Below are 27176 nucleotides of genomic sequence, written 5' to 3' on the forward strand. Positions count from 1 at the left end.
AAGCTACATTAACACTGACATTGAGCCCTAGTCATTAACACACATTAGCCCTACACGTTGTTTCCAGGAACCAATGCAATCCTTCAGGTCTCAGGCAAGGTCACACGCATGCACGCACGCTTCGCACACACACAGAGCTTACAGTATGTTGTTCACACTTTCATCAGTTTGTGAGGAAAGTGTGACGTGTGTGGAGGTGGACACACAAGGTAAGGTGAAGTAGGACACTGAGCTGTGTAAAGACAGCAGCAGCACAGTGACTACCTGTACTCAGTGGTGTGAATACACTGACAGACAGAGAGGGAGAGAGAAATCGAGAGATTGAGAGAGAAAACGAGAAAATGAGAGAGAAAACGAGAGAATGAGAGAGCGAGAGAATGAGAGATATTATGACAGCCGAGGGATGGCGTTCAGAGTCAGAGTCAAGATAATCATCTATATTTCAACTTGCAATCACGTTTCACATTCCACTCCCTCATACAGTATACATATGCATCACTAGTGTTATGATACAGAGTATCATACCTCATACCAATGAAAACAAACTGTTTTTTTGAGTGACGTGGCTTGTGAAGGCAATATCATGGATATGTCATCATCAAACAAAATACTATTCCCAACAGTAATAGGACATTCAAAAACCCAACTGTTGGTGACTAAGAGGATATAGACATCCAATAATACATTTTGACAGACTGCTCATAGCTCTTCCTCATTGAAAAACAGTAGTATTACACATTGGAACAGAGTGGGAGGACAGAAACAGAACATCTTTAGCTGTGGTTAAAACCGAGGTGAGTGAGTGAGTGATATGTTTAGCACAGCTGTGTTGAATGTCTGTCTGTGGGCAGTCAGTCTGTCAGTCTGTGGTCGAGGGAAGAGCTGACTTGGCGACACGGGAGCCATATGCTAGGGGAAGGGGCATGGGGTGAGTCACGTTCCAAGCTGACAGACTAACGGGCTGTCAGTGGATGAGACGTTGACCAAAAAACAACAGTGTTATGTTACATAAGCTGATTGGCCAATGGAAAAGCTGCTTCATGGATGGATCATCCCTTTTCTATAATTCAATGGCACGCTATTCCCTATGTAGTGCAGTAGTTTTGACCAGAGCTATGGGCCCTGGTGAAAAGCAGTGCACTATAAAGGGTTGCTATTTGGGATGAAGGCTAGGTCTTTCTGGGGAACCTGAATGTTGTAACGAGGTGACCTATTAACGAATGGCAACACAGTCAACAGCAGAAAGAAACTGAAAAAGACCACACAGCTTAGGGAGCGAGTGAGGCAACTGGGGAAAACCTTACTAGTCATTATTGTAATAGCATTTAGCAGACACCTTTCTCCACAGCATCTTCTAGTTAACAATAACACATACAGGTAACTGCCAGAATAAAGTCAACACTTGAGTAAATAAGGGATACATACAGTGCCTTCGGAAAGTATTCAGACCTCTGGACGTTACAGCCTTATTCTAAAATGGATTAAATAAATAAAAGTATTCAGACCTCTGGACGTTACAGCCTTATTCTAAAATGGATTAAATAAATAAAAGTATTCAGACCTCTGGACGTTACAGCCTTACTCTAAAATGGATTAAATAAATAAAAGTATTCAGACCTCTGGACGTTACAGCCTTATTCTAAAATGGATTAAATAAATACAAGTATTCTGCAATCTACACACAATACCCCATAATGACAAAGTGAAAACAGGTTTTTAGTCATTTTGCAAATGTATTATCAATAGAAGGTATTCAGACCTTTTATCTCTGTCAGCCTGATCACCGACAACGATGAGACAGCCTATAGGGAGGAGGTCAGAGACCTGACAGTGTGGTGCCAGGATAATAACTTCTCCCTCAACATGATCAAGACAAAGGAGATGATCATGGACTACAGGAAAAGGAGGGCTGAGCACACTCCCATTCTCATCGGCAGGGCTGTAGCGGAGCAGGTTGTCCACATCACCAACGAACTGTCATGGTCAGTTTGTCGGTGATGTGGACACCAAGGAACTTGAAGCTCTCAACCTGCTCCACTACAGCCCCGTCGATGAGAAAAGGGGCATGCTCGGTCCTCCTTTTCCTGTAGTCCACAATAATCTCCTTTGTCTTGGTCACATTGAGGGAGAGATTGTTGTCCTTGCACCACATGGTCAGGTCTCTGACCTCCTCCCTATAGGCTGTCTCACCATTGTTGGTCATCAGCAAATTTTATGATGGTGTTGGAGTCGTGCATGGCCGTGCAGTCATGAGTGAACAGGGAGTACAGGAGGGGACTGAGAACGTACGCCTGAGGGGCCCCTGTGTTGAGGATCAGTGCGGTGGATGTGTTGTTACCTACTCTTACCACTTCAGGGGGGCCTGTCAGGAAGTCCAGGATCCAGTTGCAGAGGGAGGTGTTTAGTCCCTGGGTCCTTAGCTTATTGATGAGCTTTGAGGGCACTATGGTGTTGAACGCTGAGCTGTAGTCAATGAATAGCATTCTCACATAGGTGTTCCTTTTGTCCAGGTGTGAAAGGGCAGTGTGGAGTGCAATAGAGATTGCATCATCTGTGGATCTGTTGGTGTGGAGTGGGTCTAGGGTTTCTGGGATAATGGTGTTCATGTGAGCCACGACCAGCCTTTCAAAGCATTTCATGGCTACGGATGTGAGTGCTACGGGTCTGTAGTCATTTAGACAGGTTAACATAGTGTTCTTGGGCACAGGGACTATGGTGGTCTGCTTGAAACATGTTGATATTACATACTCAGAGAGGGAGAGGTTGAAAATGTCAGTGAAGACACTCGCCAGTTGGTCAGCACATGCTCGGAATGCACGTCCTGGTAAAACGTCTGGCCCTGCGGCGTTGTGAATGTTGACTTGTTTAAAGGTCTTACTCACATTGGCTGCGGAGAGCGTGATCACACAGTCGTCCGAAGAGCTGATGCTCTCATGCATGTTTTAGTGTTACTTGCCTCGAAGCGAGCGTAGAAGTTATTTAGCTCATCTGGTAGGCTCGTGTCACTGGGCAGCTCTCGGCTGTGTTTCCCTTTGTTGTCTGTAATAGTTTGCAAGCCCTGCTACATCCGACGGGCATCGGAGCCGGTGTAGTACGATTCGACCGTAGTCCTGTATTTACGCCTGTTTGATAGTTCGTCGGTGGGCATAGCAGGATTTCTTATAAGCTTCCGGGTTAGAGCCCCGTTCCTTGAAAGTGGCAGTTCTACCCTTTAGCTCAGTGCGAATGTTGCCTGTAATCCACTGCTTCTGGTTTGGGTATGTGCGTACAGTCACTGTACACACATTCAAATCAACTCAAATCAAATATATTGATATAGCCCTTCGTACATCAGCTGATATCTCAAAGTGAAATGCCTGCTGTATTTTGCACATTATTTGATTTTGATGGTCATCTCAGTGACCAGATCTCAACCCAATTGAATACTTATGGGATATTCTGGAGCGGCTCCTAAGACAGTGTTTTCCACCACCATCAACAAAACACCACATGAGTAGAACTTGTAGAATCAATGTCAAGGTGCATTGAATCTGTTCTGGCTTGTGGTGGCCCAATGCACTTTTAAGACACTTTATGTTGGCGTTTCCGTTTAACTTGGCAGTTACTTGTACATCAAGTATAAAATGTACCCGTGCCATAATTCCCACAAACACACCAGTCCAAAATGAAGAGGTACTGTCTGGCCAATTTTGAGAACAGTTTGTTTTCATTTTGCAACGTTTTGCTAGAGTTCCCCACACGGTGAACATGACCTCTTGTGTTGCCAGCACCATAACTCCAATCAACGGAGTCATCATGACAACCACAAAGAGTGTTAAGTAGCACCACTTAACCAAGAAGAGAAGTACTGTAATGTACTGACGGAAGAACATGATAGAGACAAAAACACATAATAAAAGTGCCGACATGTTGGTTCGGTAGACATGGACGGGCACATGGGACAGAGCCAAAAGACAGGTGTCCCAGTCAGCTCACTCACACGTGTCCTGCTCTGCATGCTCAAAACAGCTTTTTTGGCCGTCTTATTTTTCTGTAACTATGGCTACATTATTGTATTTAACTTGGTTTTTATTCAATTCATGTATTTGTTACAAAAAAGTCAAAACAAAGACATTAGTTAACATCATGGACAATGCAAAGCACATGAAGCACCTGCTGTACCATGTGCCATTAGACAACATTAAGTTATTCATTCAAAAATAATATCAATGATAGAATCACTGCCTGGTGAATAATCACTCTGAAAGATGTTTGGTACATCAACATTTGATCCTAATACAAACCTTTCTTTGTAGAAACGCAAAACTGCATATTCAGAACGATGAGAATAACACAGAGTTAACATATAAACAAGCTAAGCTAGATGCCCTCAATCTCACACAAACTATCAACGAACCTACCAGGTACAACCCTAAATCCGTAAACACGGGCACCCTCATAGATATCATCCTGACCAACCTGCCCTCTAAATACACCTCTGCTGTTTTCAACCAGGATCTCAGCGATCACTTCCTCATTGCCTGCGTCCGTAATGGGTCCGCAGTCAAACAACCAACCCTCACCACTGTCAAACGCTACAGAGAGCAGGCCTTTATAATCGACCTGGCACGGGTATCCTGTCAGTAGAGGTTGCCTGGTTATTCTTTAAAAGTGCTTTCTTCACCATCTTAAATAAGCATGCCCCATTCAAAAAATGTAGAACTAAGAAAAGATATAGCCCTTGGTTCACTCCAGACTTGACTGGCCTTGACCAACACAACCAATAGAACCAATACACACAGTCAGTTAGGAAAGCAAAGGCTAGCTTTTTCAAACAAAAATGTGCATCCTGTAGCACAAATTCCAAAAAGTTTTGTTACACTGTAAAGTCCATGGAGAATAAGAGCACCTCCTCCCAGCTGCCCACTATAGCAGCAGTCGTTATAGCAGCAGTCGTTATAGCAGCAGCCTTTATAGCAGCAGTCGTTATAGCAGCAGTCGTTATAGCAGCAGCCGTTATAGCAGCAGCCGTTATAGCAGCAGTCGTTATAGCAGCAGCGTTATAGCAGCAGTCTTTATAGCAGCCTTTATAGCAGCAGCCTTTATAGCAGCAGCCGCAGTGTAGTGTAGGCTACATGGGAGCAGAGATGCTCCATGAATCATCCAACACTATGTGTCTGGTCTCCTCTGAGATGAATTTGGAACCAGCTCTAAAAGGAGGTGGTGTTTGTGTGTGTGGTATTTGAGTGTGTGTGTCTGTGTCTGTGTCTCTGTGTGTGTGTGTGTGTGTGTGTGTGTGTGTGTGTGTGTGTGTGTGTGTGTGTGTGTGTGTGTGTGTGTGTGTGTAAAGACTGCAACCCAGATTAGGAGAAGATGAATTATCCTCCCCTGGACTCAATAAACTCAACGTTCAGCTATTTTACAGCCTAGAACAGACACTTAGTCAAGGGACAGTAGAACACCATATCTACGTTACAATCTATAAGTGGTGAGGCTGGTATGTAAACAATGCATTTTGGACTACATCTGTGTGTCTCTTTCTCTCTAACGCTTTTCCAAAAGAATGAGATATAACATCTCTGTCATGTCAACTCTACCTGAACACCAACTGAACCATCAGTAAATTCAGACTGGAGAAAGGCTCTGCTACTTCCCAGACAGACTTTATCAGGACTCAGAGTGTTAACAGGAACAGCACAGAGAGACAACCCAGGGAGGGCTTGGGACAATACTACTATGTGTGCTGCAAGACAATAAGGACTAGTTCAATCATACATGTATAATAGATGTCTTACAGTCTGACCTGTGTGGTGGAATTATTGTAATCAAAAGGAGAGATTTAGATTTCTTCAAAACAATCAAACTTTATTATTTAATTATTGCAGTAATGGAGCTGGTCCGTAATCAACCTTGCAGGTGATCACTGAGAACTCAACCAGCTGGTTGGAGCTGCTGTAACAACAGTCCTCATTATGTAGAGATCAGGGTCTGGCCCCCCAACTCCATACTGGAGCCATCTCCCCCTGGTACCCCAGTACAGAAACATTAACTCATGCTCTGGAATGCGGTATCACCCAAAGACATCTCCTGTCAGTGTTAAATCTCCCAGAGGCCCACTTTCAGTTCACACAGACACAATAGAGTTATAAGAACCCTCTATTCTGTTGCAGAAAACAACCATTTGATGCAATTTCAGCATTATAACATTATAACATAATCTTGCAATGTTGCTCTCGCACATGACGTGAAGAAAGTATAATAGCAACATGCAGATGATTCTGAGCCAGAATGCATATTAATCATCTCCTGAAGCAGGTTAACTGAAGTGTCGTTGAGATCACAAGATTGCAACACAATTCTGTAACTGCCGACACTATCTTTATCAGCACAATGTTTGATGACAACTTGCCTAGAAAGATGCTGAGATAGTAAATATGGCAGATTGGGGAATTTTAGGACATCATGTTTATTACCCTGCCTGTCCTATTTGAACACATCACATTTTATTAGTTACAATATCGGTACGTTTGAAACCTTGCATAAGGCAATAGACACAGCAACACATTTTCCAATGGCTTGCAGAATTTGAGGCACTAAAGTGTGTTTCTTTCTGCTGAGGCAGATTTGATAACAGCAGTTTTGGGGGAGGAGGATGTATAGGGATTTAGAGTCTTCTCCACCGAGGCTAGAGTGTAATTACCAGACTGCTGAATGAAGTCTGAAACAATCAAACTTTACAAATCAACTCTGTGTTTCAGCTTGGTCATGAGTAACGCCACGCTGACACATACACGCACACATGCCCACATGTGTACACACACACAAGTGTACGCACACGCACACACACACACAAGCGCACGCACACACATGCAGAAAAACCTCAGCCCTATGAAGCAGCTATCACAACAAGATTAATTACACCATTATGTTCAAGCTAACAAACTTCTAGAATCCACATTGATCCCTCAATCTTATGGTAACCTTGAATTAACACAGCAGAATAGCGAATAACAAGGTCAATACATTACATGCCTGGTACAGTAAGACAGTCCCTTCAGCAGAAATATCCAAACGTCAACACGAGAACTTCACATCTGTTACACGGTGCTATTTCAAGTAAGAACAAATACCATCGTCTTCGGATAAAAGGAACAAAGTGTGTGTGCGTGTGTGTGCATGTTTCTTTGCACATGACCTCTTGATGCACACTTGGGAACAACCCCTGTACGTGTCTGTCAGTCAGACTCTGTGTGGCCAACCTGCTCCAATCCCATCCACATGGCTACAGATAGAACATCTACAATAACCTCTTAAATCCATCCATCCTTTGAATACGGACTTAAGTCGGCGGTCAGGGCCTCTGGGTAAATCAACAACAAAGTAGGCCAAAGAGTGAAAGAGAGTACATTGCAGGGGGACAACATGGCAGAGTCTCCATCCATTGGTTGGTTCAGAACCAGGACAAAGATTTGAGAGACGGACACACAGACATACTCACGCTGATGCACCTAAAAGCATTGAGTGAAATATTGATATGCTCTTAAGATTCAAGCTGAAGGGGGATGTGTGTGTGTGTGTGTGTGTGTGTGTGTGTGTGTGTATTTTGCAGCAAAATCTTGACATGGGTAGGCCTGCCTGACTTGTACAAAAACATGACAATATTATATATATATATATATATATATATATATATATATATAGCTATATATACAGTGGGGAGAACAAGTATTTGATACACTGCCGATTTTGCAGGTTTTCCTACTTACAAAGCATGTAAAGGTCTGTCATTTTTATCATAGGTACACTTCAACTGTGAGAGACGGAATCTAAAACAAAAATCCAGAAAATCACATTGTATGAATTTTAAGTAATTAATTAGCATTTTATTGCATGACATAAGTATTTGATACATCAGAAAAGCAAAACTTAATATTTGGTACAGGAACCTTTGTTTGCAATTACAGAGATCATACATTTCCTGTAGTTCTTGACCAGGTTTGCAAATACTGTAGCAGGGATTTTGGCCCACTCCACCATACTGACCTTCTCCAGATCCTTCAGGTTTCAGGGCTGTCGCTGGGCAATACGGACTTACAGCTCCCTCCAAAGATTTTCAATTGAGTTCAGGTCTGGAGACTGGCTAGGCCACTCCAGGACCTTGAGGTGCCACTCCTTAGTTGCCCTGGCTGTGTGTTTCGGGTCATTGTCATGCTAGAAGACCTAGCCACGACCCATCTTCAATGCTCTTACTGAGGGAAGGAGGTTGTTGGCCAAGATCTCGCGATACATGGCCCCATCCATCCTCCCCTCAATACGGTGCAGTCGTCCTGTCCCCTTTATAGAAAAGCATCCCCAAAGAATGATGTTTCCACTTCCATGCTCCACGGTTGGGATGGTGTTCCTGGGGTTGTACTCATCCTTCTTCTTCTTCCTAACATAGAGAGTGGAGTTTAGACCAAAAAGCTATATTTTTGTCTCATCAGACCACATGACCTTCTCCCATTCCTCCTCTGGATCATCCAGATGGTCATTGGCAAACTTCAGAAGGGGCTGGACATGTGCTGGCTTGAGCAGGGGGACCTTACGTGCGCCATGACGGCGTAGTGTGTTACTAATGGTTATCTTTGAGACTGTGGTCCAAGCTCTCTTCAGGTCATTGACCAGGTCCTGCCGTGTAGTTCTGGGCTGATCCCTCACCTTCTTCATGATCATTGATGCCACGAGGTGAGATCTTGCATGGAGCCCCAGACCGAGGGTGATTGACCGTCATCTTGAACTTCTTGCATTTTCTAATAATTGTGCCAACAGTTGTTGCCTTCTCACCAAGCTGCTTGCCTATTGTCCTGTAGCCCATCCCAGCCTTGTGCAAGTCTACAATTTTACCCCTTATGTCCTTACACAGCTCTCTGGTCTTGGCCATTGTGGAGAGGTTAGCGTCTGTTTGATTGAGTGTGTGGACAGGTGTCTTTCATACAGGTAACGAGTTCAAACAGGTGCAGTTAATACAGGTAATGAGTGGAGAACAGGAGGGCTTCTTAAGTGAAAAACTAACAGGTCTGTGAGAGCCGGAATTCTTACTGGTTGGTAGGTGATCAAATTCTTATGTCATGCAATAAAATGCAAATGAATTACTTAAAAATCATACAATGTGATTTTCTGGATTTTGTTTTAGATTCTGTCTCTCACAGTTGAAGTGTACCTATGATAAAAAATTACAGAGCTCTACATGCTTTGTAAGTAGGAAAGCCTGCAAAATCTGCAGTGTATCAAATACATGTTCTCCCCACTGTATATATATACAGTTGAAGTCGGACGTTTACATACACTTAGGTTGGACCCTGACAAATTTCTTGTTAACAAACTAGTTTTGGCAAGTCGGTTAGGACGTACTTTGTGCATGACACAAGTCATTTTTCCAACAATTGTTTACAGACAGATTATTTCACTTATAATTCACTGCATCACAATTCCAGTGGGTCAGAAGTTTACATACACTAAATTGACTGTGCCTTTAAACAGCTTGGCAAATTCCAGAAAATGATGTCATGGCTTTAGAAGCTTCTGATAGGCTAATTGACATCATTTGAGTCAATTGGAGGTGTGCCTGTGGGTGCATTTCAAGGCCTACCTTCAAACTCAGTGCCTCGTTGCTTGACATCATAGGAAAGTCAAAAGAAATCAGCCAAGACCTCAGAAGAAAAAATGTAGACCTCCACAAGTCTGGTTCAACCTTGGGAGAAATTTCCAAATGCCTGAAGGTACCACGTTCAACTGTACAAACAATAGTACGCAAGTATAAACACCATGGGACCACACAGCCGTCATACCGCTCAAGAAGGAGACGTGTTCTGTCTCCTAGAGATGAACATACTTTGGTGAGAAAAGTGCAAATCAATCCCAGAACAACAGCAAAAGACCGTGTGAAGATGCTGGAGGGATCCACAGTAAAATGAGTCCTATATCGACATAACCTGAAAGGCCGCTCAGCAAGGAAGAAACCACTGCTCCAAAACCTCCATAAAAAAGCCAGACTACGGTTTGCAACTGCACATAAGGGATAAAGATTGTACTTTTTGGAGAAATGTCCTCTGGTCTGATGAAACAACGACCATCATTATGTTTTGAGGAAAAAGGGGGAGGCTTGCAAACCGAAGAACACCATCCCAACCGTGAAGCACGGGGGTGTACGCATCATGTTGTGCGGGTGCTTTGCTGTAGGAGGGACTGGTGCACTTCACAAAATAGATGGCATCATAAGGATGGAAAAGTATGTGAATATATTGAAGCAACATCTCAAGACATCAGTCAGGAAGTTAAAGCTTGGTCATGAATGGTTCTTCCAAATGGACAATGACCCCAAGCATACTTCCAAAGTTGCAGCAAAATGGCTTAAGGACAACAAAGTCAAGGTATTGGAGTGGCCATCACAAAGTCCTGACCTCAATCCTATAGAACACATATGTCAGAGTCAAGGCCCGCGGGCCACATCCGGCCCGCAAGAAGGTTTTTTACGGCCCCTGGGATGATCTTGATTTATTATTAGAACCGGCCCGCAGCAAGCCGGCAGCCCGCAGATCTTTTACACGCACCAATACTACATTTCCCACAATGCAAAGGTGACGCACCGAGCAGTAGGCTGCTTCATTTCAATATTTATTGGCACAGCAGTCGTCAGCATCACAGTAAAATTAACTTTCAGATACCCATCAAAAATGGCAAAACGGAAGGTGGATACTGAGAACCGGGGGTTTCAAACAAGGTGGGAGTCGGAGTATATGTTCACGAAGGTAGCTGGAAAACCTGTGTGTCTTCTGTGTGGAGAAAGTGTGGCGGTACTGAAAGAGTATAATCTGAGACGACATTATGAAACGAAACACGCGGACAAAAACAAGAATATGGACATGGAACAAAGGCTACAAAAGGCAGAGGAATTAAAACGAGGCCTCAAATCTCGACAGGCTCTGTTCAAAAAAGCCAAATCACAAGGCCAGGCTGCTGTCAAGGCCAGTTTTATTTTGGCAGAAGAGATCGCTAAATCAGCCCGGCCATTTACGGAGGGGGATTTCATCAAAAACTGCATGATTAAAGTTTGTGACGAAGTTTGCCCAGAAAAAAGGCAACTCTTTTTAAATGTGAGTCTGAGCAGAAACACCATTGCCGAGAGAGTAGACCAGTTGTCCATCAATCTAAAAGAGCAGCTTGTGAAAAAGGGAAAAGATTTTATTGCATATTCCTTGGCTGTGGATGAGAGCACCGACATTTCTGACATTGCCCAGTTGTCAATTTTCATCCGCGGAGTGGACTCCAACCTAAGCGTGACAGAGGAGTTTTTGGCTTTACGTCCTATGCATGGCACAACTACGGGGCATGATTTGTATGAAGAGGTGTCAAGATGTGTAAATGAGATGGAGCTGCCTTGGGAAAAACTCGTGGGTTTGACAACCGACGGAGCACCTGCGATGTGTGGACACAGGAGCGGACTGGTGGCGAAGATACGGGAAAAGATGCAAGAGGAAAACGCGACAGGTGAGCTGACAGCTTATCATTGTATCATACACCAGGAAGCGTTGTGCGGTAAAGCCTTGAAAATGGAGCATGTAATGAGCATCATCACGCGCACAGTTAACTTTATCAGAGCCAAAGGTTTGAATCACCGCCAGTTCAAGGCATTTCTGACGGAGTTAGAAACGGAGCATGGTGATTTGCCTTATCACACAGAGGTGCGATGGCTAAGCCAGGGAAAGGTGCTTCAAAGATGTTTCGAGCTTCGTGAGGAGATTTGTCTGTTCTTGGACAGCAAAGGGAAAGACACAACACAACTCCGAGACGAAATGTTTCTGTGTGAAATGGCTTTTCTGTGTGACATTACGAGTCATCTGAATGCAATAAACTTGCAGCTGCAGGGTCGGGATCGTGTCATCTCTGATATGTACAGTACAGTGAAGGCATTTAAAACCAAACTGACTCTGTGGGAGACGCAGATGCGGAAAGAAAATTTGAGCCACTTTCCCAGCTGCCAGACCATGAAAGAGAAGCTCTCTACCAGTGCGTTCCCGAGCACACAGTTGGCTGATAAAATAGGTATGCTTGCCGCTGACTTTCGACGCCGATTTGCTGACTTTGAAGCACAAAAAAGCAGGTTGGAACTGCTCGGTAACCCATTTGCTGTTGACGTGGAAAGCTCACCACCAAACCTCCAAATGGAGTTGATTGACCTCCAATGCAATGATGCACTGAGGGCAAAATATGCGGCAGTGGGTGCTGCGGAGTTCGCCCGTTTCCTCCCCGGCACAATGCCCCAGCTGCGCATCCAGGCTGCTCAAACGTTGTCTATGTTTGGCAGCACATACCTGTGTGAACAACTGTTTTCTTTGATGAACCTGAACAAAACATCACACAGAAGTCGACTTACTGCTGAACACCTCCACTCAATTCTGAGGATTTCTTCAGCTCAGAGCCTTACCCCGAACATTGATGAACTTGTGGAAAAGATGGGACACCACCAAGTATCACCCTCAACCTCAAACAAGTGAACATTACTGTGCAATCACATATTTAGAGTTTTTACTCAGTTCAAGTTTAAAAGTTAAAATTTAATATTTGTTTTCACTGCATGTTACTTCTCCTTAAACAAAGTGTTGTTTTTGATTAATAGATTTTTGCACTTTATTTTTTTGTATTTCAATCCAATTATATTTTAAAAATATTTCAGTTGAGTGGATGATAGAAAATTGCTATTATTGTTTTTTCTTTGAAGTAAATTTAGCCCACTTTTGCTAAAATAGAAAATATAGTCTACTGATGGTGCCTTGAATACCGGTTTCTTTCATTTAATGTTCATGTTATGGGGATATTTATATAAAGGAAATTTGTCTTTTGTGTCTGTTGAAAATTAAAGATTACTGACAGAGCCATAAGAAAATATTGCTTTATTTATCTGATCATATTGTAATATATTTGTTAGGTTTTCAGTAGGTTCAATTAGGTTCACTAGACTATATGCGTCATTTAAAAATTTTTCAATGAACATTCGAACAGTCCGGCCCTCGTCTTGTAGCTGATTTTTTTATTTGGCCCTCCGTCCATTTGACTTTGACACCCCTGCTATAGAAGATTTGTGGGCAGAACTGAAAAAGCGTGTGCGAGCAAGGAGGCCTACAAACCTGACTCAGTTGCATCAGCTCTGTCAGGAGAAATAGGACAAAATTCACCCAACTTATTGTGGGAAGCTTGTGGAAGGCTACCCAAAACTTTTGACCCAAGTTAAACAATTTAAAAGCAATGCTAACAAATACTAATTGAGTGTATGTAAACTTCTAACCCACTGGGAATTTGATGAAAGAAATAAAAGCTGAAATAAATCATTCTCGCTACTATTATCCTGACATTTCACATTCTTAAAATAAAGTGGTGATTCTAACTGACCTAATACATTTTTACTATGATTAAATGTCAGGAATTGTGAAAAACTGAGTTTAAATGTATTTGGCTAAGGTGTATGTAAACTTCTGACTTCAACTGCATATATATATATATATATATATATATATATATATATATATATATATATATATATATATATATATATATATATATATATATATATATATATATATATATATATATATACACACACTCACACACACATACTGAACAAAAATATAAACACAACATGTAAAGTGTTGGTCCCATGTTTCATGAGCTAAAATAAAAAATAGCAAAAGCTTATTTCTATCAAATGTTGAGCACAAATTAGTTTACAACCCTGTTAGTCAGTATGTCTCCTTTGCCAAGATAATCCATCCACCTGACAGGTGTGGCCTATGAAGAAGCTGATTAAACAGCACGATCATTATACAGGTGCCCCTTCTGCTGGGTACAATAAAAGGCACTCTAAAAATTTGCAGTTTTATCACACAACACAATGCCACAAATGTCTCAAGTTTTGAGGGAGCATAAGACGCCTCCAATGTCGTTTTAGAGAATATGGCAGTACGTCCACCCGGTCTCACAACCACAGACCTTGTGTAACCACGCCAGCCCAGGATCTCCACATCTGGCTTCTTTACCTACGGGATTGTCTGAGACCAGCCACTAGGACAGCTGATGAAACTGAGGAGTAAAGCCCTTTTGTGGGGAAAAAAAGCTAATTCTGAATGGCACGGCCTGGCTCCCAAGTGGGTGGGCCTATGCCCTTCCAGGACCACCCATGGCTGCGCCCCTGCCCAGTCATATGAAATCCATTGATTAGGGCCTAATGAATTTTTTCAATTGAGATTCCCTCATATGAACTGTAACTCAGTAAAATCAATGAAATTGTTGCATGTTGCTTTTATATTTTTATATATCTTTCCTTTTGATATAAACACAATCATAGCTTTTCTGTCATGGTTTCACCACAGCACATCATTCTGTCATGGTTTCACCACAGCACATCATTCTGTCATGGTTTCACCACAGCACATCATTCTGTCAGAGTGGCACCACAGCACATCATTCTGTCATGGTTTCACCACAGCACATCATTCTGTCAGAGTGGCACCACAGCACATCATTCTGTCATGGTTTCACCACAGCACACCATTCTGTCATGGTTTCACCACAGCACCTCATTCTGACATGGTTTCATCACAGCACATCATTCTGACATCGTTTCACCACAGCACATCATTCTGACATGGTTTCACCACAGCACACCATTCTGTCATGGTTTCATCACAGCACCTCATTCTGTCATGGTTTCACCACAGCACATCATTCTGTCATGGTTTCACCACAGCACATCATTCTGTCATGGTTTCACCACAGCACATCATTCTGTCATGGTTTCACCACAGCACATCATTCTGTCATGGTTTCACCACAGCACATCATTCTGTCATGGTTTCACCACAGCACATCATTCTGTCATGGTTTCACCACAGCACATCATTCTGTCAGAGTGGCACCACAGCACATCATTCTGTCATGGTTTCACCACAGCACACCATTCTGTCATGGTTTCATCACAGCACCTCATTCTGTCAGAGTGGCACCACAGCACATCATTCTGTCATGGTTTCACCACAGCACATCATTCTGTCAGAGTGGCACCACAGCACATCATTCTGTCATGGTTTCACCACAGCACACCATTCTGTCATGGTTTCACCACAGCACCTCATTCTGACATGGTTTCATCACAGCACATCATTCTGACATCGTTTCACCACAGCACATCATTCTGACATGGTTTCACCACAGCACACCATTCTGTCATGGTTTCATCACAGCACCTCATTCTGTCAGAGTGGCACCACAGCACATCATTCTGTCATGGTTTCACCACAGCACATCATTCTGTCAGAGTGGCACCACAGCACATCATTCTGTCATGGTTTCACCACAGCACATCATTCTGTCATGGTTTCACCACAGCACATCATTCTGACATGGTTTCATCACAGCACATCATTCTGACATGGTTTCATCACAGCACATCATTCTGTCAGAGTGGCACCACAGCACATCATTCTGTCATGGTTTCACCACAGCACATCATTCTGACATGGTTTCATCACAGCACATCATTCTGTCAGAGTGGCACCACAGCACATCATTCTGTCATGGTTTCACCACAGCACATCATTCTGACATGGTTTCATCACAGCACATCATTCTGTCAGAGTGGCACCACAGCACATCATTCTGCCATGGTTTCACCACAGCACATCATTCTGCCATGGTTTCACCACAGCACCTCATTCTGCCATGGTTTCACCACAGCACATCATTCTGTCATGTGCTCATTCATTTCCAGAGAAGTTGTGTACTTGCCTTTTGTGAAATAACCATTGAGACTAATTTATTATACAACCACATCATGGATGGGGTTAGAAATGGGAAGAGACAAGTGTCTTACAGATAAAGACATGACGATGTGCTATGTAGAGACCCTATCAGGAATATTGTCCAATTCTTGACAAAATCAGTCACTCAAAGAACTACAGAAGCTCACTTCAGTCACGAGTCACAAAGGGGCGAAGGAGGAGAGAGGTTTTACTGACAGGGCTGTGGTGCCACTCCGACAGAATGATGTGCTGTGGTGAAACCATGACAGAATGATGTGCTGTGGTGAAACCATGACAGAATGATGTGCTGTGGTGAAACCATTACAGAATGCTGTGCTGTGGTGAAATAAGAAGGAATGACTAAAACTACAAAGAGATTGCCATGTCATGTGCTTGTCAAATCATGGGTTGGAGGGGTAAGGCAGCGCCACGTGAGTAACGCACACACACACACACACACACACACACACACACACACACACACACACACACCCAATCATTCCGCACCTCCCTTTACATTCAACCCTCAGTGGACACGACTGATGAAGAAGGGAGGAGTGATCATTGACCATAATCATCCAAGACCGGGACTGCGTCCCAAATGGCACCCTACTCCCTCCAGCGTGCGCTACTTTTGACCAGCATATAGTGAATAGGGCGCAATTTGGGACACTGGTTTGGATGACAAAACAAAGGCCATTTAAGGTGTGAACAAGTGACCTCTTGAGACAGCAGAGCGTCACCTCTCAGGACCTTGGGAATTATTGAAGCTGACCTTCCTACAGATGGACCAGACCTCAATCAGGGACAACCCGTGACCAAGACAACCCACCCATCCACCCGCCTGCCTGCCTGCAGCACTTTTTATTGTCACATTCAAGTTCCACTCTCTCGAAATAACAGAAGTCCATGTAAAAATAACCAACATTATGTTGGTGGGCTTTGCTTTGTGTGATATTAACTGAGGAACGTGTAATGAAAATAACGTATGATAATTGACATTTTCAGGTCATCTATTGGTGTAAATCACAGCAATAATGGCCTTTACCAGTCCTTTCATTCAGAAGGAGTACATTCAATTGGCCTAGTTTTTTAATTGAGAGGCTACAACAATGTGTTACCCTCTAGCCTCACAGTGCTAGGTGGTTTGACTGTTTTCATCATTATCTCTCTCTTCCTCGCTCTCGTTCTCTCTCTTGCGCTCTATTGCTTTCTCTCTCTCTCTCTCTCTCTCTCTCTCTCTCTCTCTCTCTCTCTCTCTCTCTCTCTCTCTCGATCCAATGATAATCAGTTCATACTGTTCTGATACACCTATGACAAGAGGTTCTCCTTTGAGTATTCATGACAAACATTGTGACACAAATGAAATTAAATGTAAAATGTTTCTTTCCCACCGGCTGCGTCTCCACCAGTCAGTCTATGAATAGACCCAGAGTACTACGTGATACCGAGGCCCTTAGAGTATAGAGCATCTTCAAAACGTGACTGAGAACAGAAAGAGAAAGTATGCAGCTGAAGCCTTGTGAAACATAAATGGAACTGCAAAACTACAGTATCCAAAAACAACAAAAGGAATACGAAAACACATGAGAACCATTATTTGAACATCACATACACATCATTAACAATCCATTGCAATGGTCTGCATTTTGTTTTCTTGTGCAATCTTGTTCCTGCAAAGAACAATAATCATAACAAAGGGTTTCAGGAAAGGAAGGAAAATGTCTCTACAGTAGGATTGTCATCATCTAGGAGGAAGAGAGAAGTGACAAGGATAAAACACATTCATGCCATCCTAGACATCCTTCTAGCTCTGGATCCAGAACTCCTGCAGACAGAAAGATATGCAAACTGGAGGAAAAGGAAAGAACTGAGGTATCACATGACATTCATTAAAAGAGAGAGGGGCAGAAAGACATGATACACAGACAGTGTCGTAGTACATCAGAGAACAGAGGGAAGGACAGAGGGGTATATATCCCAAGTGACTCAGGCACGCCTACCTGTTTGGCTGAGCTGAGAGGTACTCCTGCTTTTCCGCGAGAGGCCAACCACTGCCGCCATTTTGGCACCAATACTGGAGCGTCTCTTCTTGTCCCCGTCCCCGTCCCCGCCTACCATGCCCACGCCCGTGTCCGATTGGCTGCCGTCCGTCTTCTCCAGGTTGCACATGTCTCCACCGATGCTTGTACTCTTGGTCATGTTCATACTCCCTGATGACGTGCCCAACTGCCTGTTTTTCATTTTGGACGTAAAGTCACTGTCAGCCACGCACCACCATTACAGGGGCAGGCCAGGACAGACAGGATAGAGGAGAGGGGGAGGAGAGGAAGAGGAGATAGAGGACAGGAGGTAGGAGAGGAAGAGAAGAGGCAGAGGAGACAGGGGTGGAGACAGAGGAGGAGAGAAGAGGAGACAGGGGAGACAGGGGAGATGAGAAAACGAGACCGGGGAGGAGACAAGGGCAGGATTCAGCTACAGTAGTCTAGGACTTAGGGAATAGGTTTAGGGACAGGGCTCAGCTACAGTAGTCTAGGACTTAGGGAATCGGTTTATAGACAGGGCTCAGCTACAGTAGTCTAGGACTTAGGGAATAGGTTTAGAGACAGGGCTCAAGGTCCTCTGGCTAAACTTCCCACAGATGGGTCATGCACTGGATGGGTAGCTGGTTGATTAATACATTAATATAGCTGCTTTACTGATTTTGTGATCATTGTCAAATGAGTACATATACAAAACAGTCAAAAATGAAAAGTGAATTCAACTAACATGCAGAGAGGTAGAGTAAAAGCCTGTGACACCTTGTTCCTCCTTCAACCATCTAAAATGAAACAGTCATATTGTTTGAACAACAAAATATCCTTCACCTTTTTAAGAATTAAGACATCTTAATTCTAAAGCTCTAAATTATAGTGTTTCTACTTTTTATGCCCGGCTTCAGATGAGCTATTCATTCTGACTGGCAATCTGTTCTTGTTTATTCTCCTCAGGATTCAATTGATCAAAGAAAAGATCTGAAGTTTGACCCTGATTCATGAGCACGCTTACAATTTGTGGAAGAGTTCATTTCAGTACGGGTGAGAAATTATTCCCCAAAAATTATTTTCTTTGTCTGCTCGAAAGGAAATAGGTGTCGAAATGAAGGTCTCATTTTGTCTCGCAGTCCTGGGTCTAAAGTTTGAGAGACAAATGATACCCCGTGCCATGGGTTTTAAGTCCTAATGAGTATAAATGAGTATAAATACGTGGTAAAGAGCCGCCCGAGGACAGGGGTCGTCTAAAACTGCGGCTGACCTATAACGCGCATTTGTCTCATCCAGACGATTTTAAGAAGAGTCAATAGGATCAAAAATCTATGCTCTTTGACAATTGCTTCTTCGGTTATTTCAAATAGGCTCCTCTCCTCCTCTCCTCCTCTCCCGTCTCTACCATTCACGTCTGTGGCGTTTAGTTCTCTATTCAGTAGGAAGCTGTTCAATAGGCTACTTCCCGTACTTGCTCTGAAGGTGATTATATAGGGCTCATGTATCCTCACTCAGTGAAGGGATGTTTCTGCTTCTGTATGAACTGAACACGTCCACTGGGTTCGTCCTAATCGCCTGTAGATACTGAACTGAACACGTCCACTGGGTTTGTCCTAATTGCCTGTAGATACTGAACTGAACACGTCCACTGGGTTCGTCCTAATCGCCTGTAGATACTGAACTGAACACGTCCACTGGGTTCGTCCTAATCGCCTGTAGATACTGAACTGAACACGCCCACTGGGTTCGTCCTAATCGCCTGTAGATACTGAACTGAACACGCCCACTGGGTTCGTCCTAATCGCCTGTAGATACTGAACACGCCCACTGGGTTCGTCCTAATCGCCTGTAGATACTGAACTGAACACGTCCACTGGGTTTGTCCTAATCGCCTGTAGATACTGAACTGAACACGCCCACTGGGTTCGTCCTAATCGCCTGTAGATACTGAACTGAACGCGTCCACCGGGTTCGTCCTAATCGCCTGTAGATACTGAACTGAACACGTCCACTGGGTTCGTCCTAATCGCCTGTAGATACTGAACTGAACACGTCCACTGGGTTCGTCCTAATCGCCTGTAGATACTGAACTGAACACGTCCACTGGGTTCGTCCTAATCGCCTGTAGATACTGAACTGAAAGAGGCAGAGTGAATACTGTACATCTAAATGATTATGTTATCCTCCTATCATATAGCCTACATTAGTTATTTACAAAAAATAATCTATAATACATGCTACAATTCACTAACTATCTGTTTAACTATGAGTTTCTATCAGCCAGCACTACACATGTAAGACTTAAAGCTCCTCAGAAATCAATCAGCCCATAAGCTCACTGTATTAGCTCAGTGTTCTGAGGGAGAGAGGGGTATGCAAGTGAGAAGTAAGCGATCCCTGTCTCTGCACACTCATGAGTTTATTAAGAGCACTGGAGAGAGAGAGAGAGATGGGTTGAACTATTTGCACATCATTACAACACTGTATACTGACAAAATATGACAGTTGAAATGTATTTTGGAACTTTTGTAAGTGTAATCTTTACTTTTGTATGTTATCTATTTAATTGTCTTTGGCAATGTAAACATGTGTTTCCCATGTCAATAAAGCACCTTAAATTGAAATTAAATTGAGAGAGAGAGAGAGAGAGAGAGAGAGAGAGAGAGAGAGAGAGGAGAGACAGAAAGAGAGAGACAGAGACAGAGAGAGACAATGAGAGAGAATGAGAGAGAGAGAACAGAGTGAAAGGAGAGAGATAGGGTGAAAGGAGAGAGAGAGACAGAGAGAGAGACAACACAAGAGAGAGAACGAGAGAGAGAGAAAGGAGAGGGACAGAGAGACAACAAAAGAGAGAGAACCAGAGAGAGAGAAAGGAGAGAGAGAAAAAGTAGAGGGACAAAGGAGAGAGAGAGGGAGAAAAGAGAGAGAGGGAGAAAAGAGAGAGAGAGGGAGAAAAGAGAGAGTGAGAAAAGAGAGAGCGGGAGACAAGAGAGAGAGAGTGGGAGAAGAGAGAGAGAGAGATGGAGAAAAGAGAGAGAGATAGGGAGAAAGGAGAGCAAGAGAGGGAGAAAAGAGAGCGAGAGGGAGAAAGGAGAGCAAGAGAGGGAGAAAAGAGAGCGAGAGGGAGAAAGGAGAGGGATAAAGGAGAGCGAGAGGGAGAAAAGGAGAGAAGGAGAATGAGAGAGAGAGAAAGGAGAGAGAGAGACAGAGAGAGACACAGAAAGAGAGACAACAAAAGAGAGAGAACGAGAGAGAGAGAAAGGAGAGAGAAAGTAGAGAGGGAGGAAGGAGAGAGAGACCTTGCTAATAGACTCATTAGGTGAGTTGGTGCTCTCCTCTGGCAGGGAGGTCAGCCAGGTGATCTCTTGGCAGATGGTCCTGTTCTGTCTGACCTCAGGTGGCACGCACAGTCATTAGAAAGGCCAGTGTGACAGAGATGACGGAGTTAGAGGTGTCATGTACATAGATAATTTTTCCTCTCTCCACCTCTCATCTCCATGATCATCTCTGAGAGGTCAGAAGGTCAGAATGTAACTCTGTGAAACACACTGATCTTCAAAAGGTTGATTGTCTGTTTAAAGCATTTCGCAATATTGAGTTGAAGTCGGACGTTTACATACACTTAGATTGAAATCATTAAAACTCGTTTTTCAACCACTCCACAAATCTCTTGTTAATAAACTATAGTTTTGGCAAGTCGTTTAGGACATCTACTTTGTGCATGACACAAGTCATTTTTCCAACAATTGTTTACAGACAGATTATTTCACTTATAATTCACAGCATCACAATTCCAGTGGGTCAGAAGTTTACATACACTAAATTGACTGTGCCTTTAACCTCTTGGATCTCTAGGGGCGCTATTTCATTTTTGGATAAAAAACGTTCCCGTTTTAAGCGCAATATTTTGTCACGAAAAGATGCTCGACTATGCATATTATTGACCATTTTGGAATTTCAGAATCTGCAAAGATATTGTCTGTAAGTGCCCCAGAACTCATTCTACAGGCGAAACCAAGATGATACGTCAACCAAGAAATGAGCAGAATCTCTGAAGCTCTGTTTTCCATTGTCTCCTTATATGGCTGTGATTGCGCAAGGAATGAGCCTACACTTTCTGTCGTTTTCCCAAGGCGTTTGCAGCATTGTGACGTATTTGTAGGCATATCATTGGAAGATTGACCATAAGAGACTACATTTTCCAAGTGTCCGCCTGGTGTCCCTGCCTCGAAATTGGAGCGTAAAGCCAGGTGCAATTATTTTTCCATTTGAGAGCAAGGAGAAACCAGGCTTCCACGAAGGATATATCATCGAAGAGATATGTGGAAAAACACCTTGAGGATTGATTCTAAACCACGTTTGCCATGTTTCAGTCGATATTATGGAGTTAATTTGGAAAAAAGTTCGCGTTTTGAGGGCTGAATTTTCGTTTATTTTTTTTTTGGTAGCCAAATGTGATGTACAAAACGGAGCTATTTCTAATACACAAAGAATGTTTTTGGAAAAACTGAGCATCTGCTATCTAACTGAGAGTCTCCTCATTGAAAACATCAGAAGTTCTTCAAAGGTAAGTTATTTTATTTGAAGGCTTTACTTGTTTTTGTGATAGTTGCCTGCTAAATGCTAACGCTAATGCTAACGCTAAATGCTACGCTAGCTAGCTACTGTTACACAAATGATTGTTTTCCTATGGTTGAAAAGCATATTTTGAAAATCTGAGATGACAGTGTTGTTAACAAAAGAATAAGCTTGAGAGATAGCATATTTATTTCATTTCATTTGCGATTTTCATGAATAGTTAACGTTGCGTTATGGTAATGAGCTTAGGTCTATAAATAGAATCCCGGATCCGGGTTTGGTCGTCGCAACAGGTTAAACAGCTTGGAAAATTCCAGAAAATTATGTCATGGCTTTAGAAGCTTCTGATAGGCTAATTGACATCATTTGAGTCAATTGGAGGTGTACCTGTGGATGTATTTCAAGGCCTACCTTCAAACTCAGTGCCTCGTTGCTTGACATCATGGGAAAATCAAAATAAATCAGCCAAGACCTCAGAAGAAAAATTGTAGACCTCCACAAGTCTGGTTCATCCTTGGGAGAAATTTCCAAATGCCTGAAGGTACCACGTTCATCTGTACAAACAATAGTATGCAAGTATACCATGGGACCACACAGCTGTCATACCGCTCAGGAAGGAGACGCGTTCTGTCTCCTAGAGATGAATGTACTTTGGTGCGAAAAGTGCAAATCAATCCCAGAACAACAGCAAAGGACCTTGTGAAGATGCTGGAGGAAACAGGAAACAGGTACAAAAGTATCTATATCCACAGTAAAACAAGTCCTATATCGACATAACCTGAAAGGTCGCTCAGCAAGGAAGAAGCCACTGCTCCAAAACCGCCATAAAAAAGACAGACTACGGTTTGCAACTGCACATGGGGACAAAGATCGTACTTTTTGGAGAAAAGTCCTCTGGACTGATGAAACCAAAATAAAACTGCTTGGCCATAATGACCATCGTTATGTTTGGAGGAAAAAGTGGGAGGCTTGCAAGCCAAAGAACGCCATCCCAACCGTGAAGCACGGGGTGGCAGCATCATGTTGTGGGGTTGCTTTGCTGCATGAGGGACTAGTGAACTTCACAAAATAGATGGCATCATGAGGAGGGATAGTTATGCGGATATATTGAAGCTACATCTCAAGACATCAGTCAGGAAGTTAAAGCTTGGTCGCAAATGGGTCTTCCAAATGGACAATGACCCCAAGCATACTTCCAAAGTTGTGGCAAAATGGCTTAAGGACAACAAAGTCGAGGTATTGGAGTGGCCATCAGTCCTGACCTCAATCCTATAGAACATTTGTGGGCAGAACTGAAAAAGCGTGTGTGAGCAAGGAGGCCTACAAACCTGACTCCGCTACACCAGTTCTGTCAGGAGGAATGGGCCAAAATTCACCCAACTTATTGTGGGAAGCTTGTGGAAGGCTACCTGAAACGTTTGACCCAAGTTAAACAATTTAAAGGCAATGCTACCAAATACTAATTGAGTGTATGTAAACTTCTGAGCCACTAGGAATATGATGAAAGAATTAAAAGCTGAAATAAATCATTCGCTCTACTATTATTCTGACATTTCACATTCTTAAAATAAAGTGGTGATCCTAACAGACCTAATACAAGGAATTTTTACTAGGCTTAAATGTCAGGAATTGTGAACAACTGAGTTTAAATGTATTTGGCTAAGGTGTGTGTAAACTTCTGACTTCAAATGTAACTGCTGTTATGATACTGACAAAGTATACCATGATCCTACTTCTGGAAAGTTCTCAGGCCTAACCCGCATTCATCTCAGTCTGAATGCAGTACAGTGCCAGCAAAATGTTTTCTATTGAGCTCAGTGGATGCATGTGGCCAGTCAGAGAGGAGGTGAATGAGATCTCGCCTACACTATTCTCTCTCCACTTCTTCCATGAACTCAGCAGCGATGACTGAGCATTTATCCAAGCTTCCTAGGCTGTCAGCTCCTCTCTGAATTTGTATTATTCCTGTTGCAATAGAATACTAATTGTAACTAGCTAAAAACATATCAGAGGAAAATCTTCTCTTCAAAATTCAAATCTGGAATGCTCTATTGGAATACAGCCTTGTTTAACTTTGCCACCTGTGTTGTTTTGCATGGTCATGGTTGGCACTGCCTACAGTCTCACTAGAGGAGGGTAAGGGTTGTTAAGTAGCTCAGATGGAAATTACAAGCACACCTCATAAAGCCCATTGTTTATGATAGTAAGTGGTGTTAGTGAGAGCTGCTCTGTCGCGGATTACATAGAGGATTAGTCTCCAATAAAGCACCTCGGAACCCATGAAGAAGTGACTTCAAGGGCAACAAACGCAGTGGGTTTTAATTGGCATTTTCACATGTGCTTTTTATCTCCACTATGGTGGTGTTGTTTAATCTACTGACACAAAATGACAACAGTGAAGTTGTGGGCTGCTCTTATACATAGTCAAATATTAATGTGAGATCAATATGAATCCTGTATTGATCCCATCGATATGATTATGTAAGCAGCATTTCTATTGCCTGGCTTCATCCTACATGCCAGACAGACAGACCTTCAACAAGGCTATACATGGCTGCAGTTTATCTGAGTCCTCAGTTCAGGGGATGGTCTATGAGAGCTATAGCTTGCCTTAAAAATATACCAAAATCTCCCATCTAATGTTATGGATGGCCTTCTACCACTCCTCCTCCCCCTCCCCCCACTCCTCTCCCACCCCCACATCCTCCTCCTCCTTAGCTCATGGCTGAGTCTTGTGTCAGGGTCTGTCCACAGTGCTAGGCAGCTTGGAACACTGAGCCTCTCCAGAGACTGGAGGGACTGGTTTCAACCCCAGCTAACTGAACAAACCAACACTGTGTTCCTTCCTTCCGTCATGCAGATTGTTGCTGTGTGTTTAATTTTCATCTAGGCCAAGATGTTCCCTCAGCTAAAACAAGACCTGCACAAGTATTTCTGTGTGTTCACGGGCCAACAGGATTTAGTCTGGTTGGGTCCTATTCGAGGCACTGAGCAGCATTTTAATGCATGTTCAATGTAGGTCTGTTCTTAGGTAAAAATAGCACAACCTCTGCACATTTTTTATTTAGACGAAAATACTTTAACAAAAGCAGGAAAATGCTATAAACATATTATTGAAAGGATCATTTTTTTCTCAAAACAGCTTTTCAAATGATTAATACTAATTCAAGATAACTGTAAATAACTTCAGTCACTGAACTGACAGTGACTGACAGGCACCTTGACAACCAGTTGATGAATGATGGATGTCAGATATGGTCATCTCAGGAAAGACAAACCGTGTCTTTCTCCCCTCTCCCCTCCTCAGCAGCCTCTACTGTGGGATCTAGATACTCTTGCAGAAAGACTGGCACTAAAACTGAGGTGATGCAGAAATAATTGGTTTCTATGGAAACCGTGCTCCAGGTCAGAGCGTTTGCGTGCGTCCTCCTCTCCTCCTATCTACATGAGCCACAGACACACAGATAGACGGCTGAGTCTCAACGTTGAGTGACTGAGGTGTTCAGGGAGGCTTATGGGGAATAAGAACAGGGTATACTGAGATATGCTTTGTTTCATAATTTCTCTGTACAGCTTCCCTTGAGTTTCAGTGTAGAGTTGTTTATCCATCTTCGAGGGGGTGCAACTCTAACTCATTGTTAAAGACAGATTTGTCCTTCAATGTATTAGTCTTTACTTTAACTCACAAGAATGAGCAGTTACCAAGGTAACAATAATGGATTAAATGGAGAAGAAGGAGGTGTGTGTATTTAAATGTACTGATGGAAAGCTCCTAACTTCCTGGACACCCCTGGCAACCGTTTAGTCCCCTTAGCTTAGTTCACTTCCTGGACACCCCTGGCAACCGTCTAGTCCCCTTAGCTTAGTTCATTCCTGGACACCCCTGGCAACCGTTTAGTCCCCTTAGCTTAGTTCACTTCCTGGACACCCCTGGCAACCGTCTAGTCCCCTCAGCTTAGTTCACTTCCTGGACACCCCTGGCAACCGTCTAGTCCCCTTAGCTTAGTTCACTTCCTGGACACCCCTGGCAACCGTCTAGTCCCCTTAGCTTAGTTCACTTCCTGGACACCTCTGGCAACCACTTAGTTCAGGTGTGTCTGTGTGTGTTTGTGTGTGCATGCATTGGTGCAAAGCGCATCACAAAAGAGCTTGTGTTGTATTATACACTTTACAATAAACCTCCATGTATGTATCTCTTTTGTCATGTGATTACATGCGTGTGGTAAAAAGGTTATCTTTATCTCCTTGCTGCAAATCATTAACACATCAATTGAACTGAGAGGAGACATGTAACCCTGATCTTGAGATTGGATTGTGAAGACTATGAACATAATAACCGTTTCCCAGCACAAAAAAAAGCTTACCGATCACTGTACCCGTATACCCGTATCCCCGTATCCCCGTATCCCCGTATCCCCACCTCATCCCCATATTGTTTTGTTGCTCTTTTGCAGCCCAGTATCTCTACTTGCACATCATCATCTGCACATCTATCACTCCAGTGTTAATGCTAAATTGTAATTATATCGCCTCTATTTATTGCCTTACCTCCCTAATCTTACTACGTTTGCACACACTGTATGAAGATTTTCTATTGTGTTATTGACTGTACGTTTGTTTATCCCATGTGTAACTCTGTGTTGTTTTTGTCACATTGCTTTGCTTTATCTTGGCCAGGTTGCAGTTGTAAATGAGAACTTGTTCTCAACTGTTCTACCTAGTTAAGTAAAGGTATAAAAAATGTAAAAAGAAAAGAAATAAAAAG

The 27176-nt window shown here is 43.0% G+C and overlaps 1 protein-coding gene across 1 annotated transcript in view; it reads right to left on the minus strand.

The window, feature by feature from the left end:
• Window positions 1-27176, minus strand: part of LOC139391307 (regulating synaptic membrane exocytosis protein 2-like) — a 231737-nt gene that overhangs the window by 13013 nt on the left and 191548 nt on the right. The window contains exon 25 of the mRNA XM_071138921.1: window positions 17813-18069. Coding sequence (XP_070995022.1) covers window positions 17813-18069 — 257 coding nt within the window. The remainder of the gene's footprint in view (window positions 1-17812; window positions 18070-27176) is intronic.

The sequence above is a fragment of the Oncorhynchus clarkii genome, chromosome 3 (genome assembly GCF_045791955.1).
Source record: "Oncorhynchus clarkii lewisi isolate Uvic-CL-2024 chromosome 3, UVic_Ocla_1.0, whole genome shotgun sequence".
Taxonomy (NCBI): domain Eukaryota; kingdom Metazoa; phylum Chordata; class Actinopteri; order Salmoniformes; family Salmonidae; genus Oncorhynchus; species Oncorhynchus clarkii.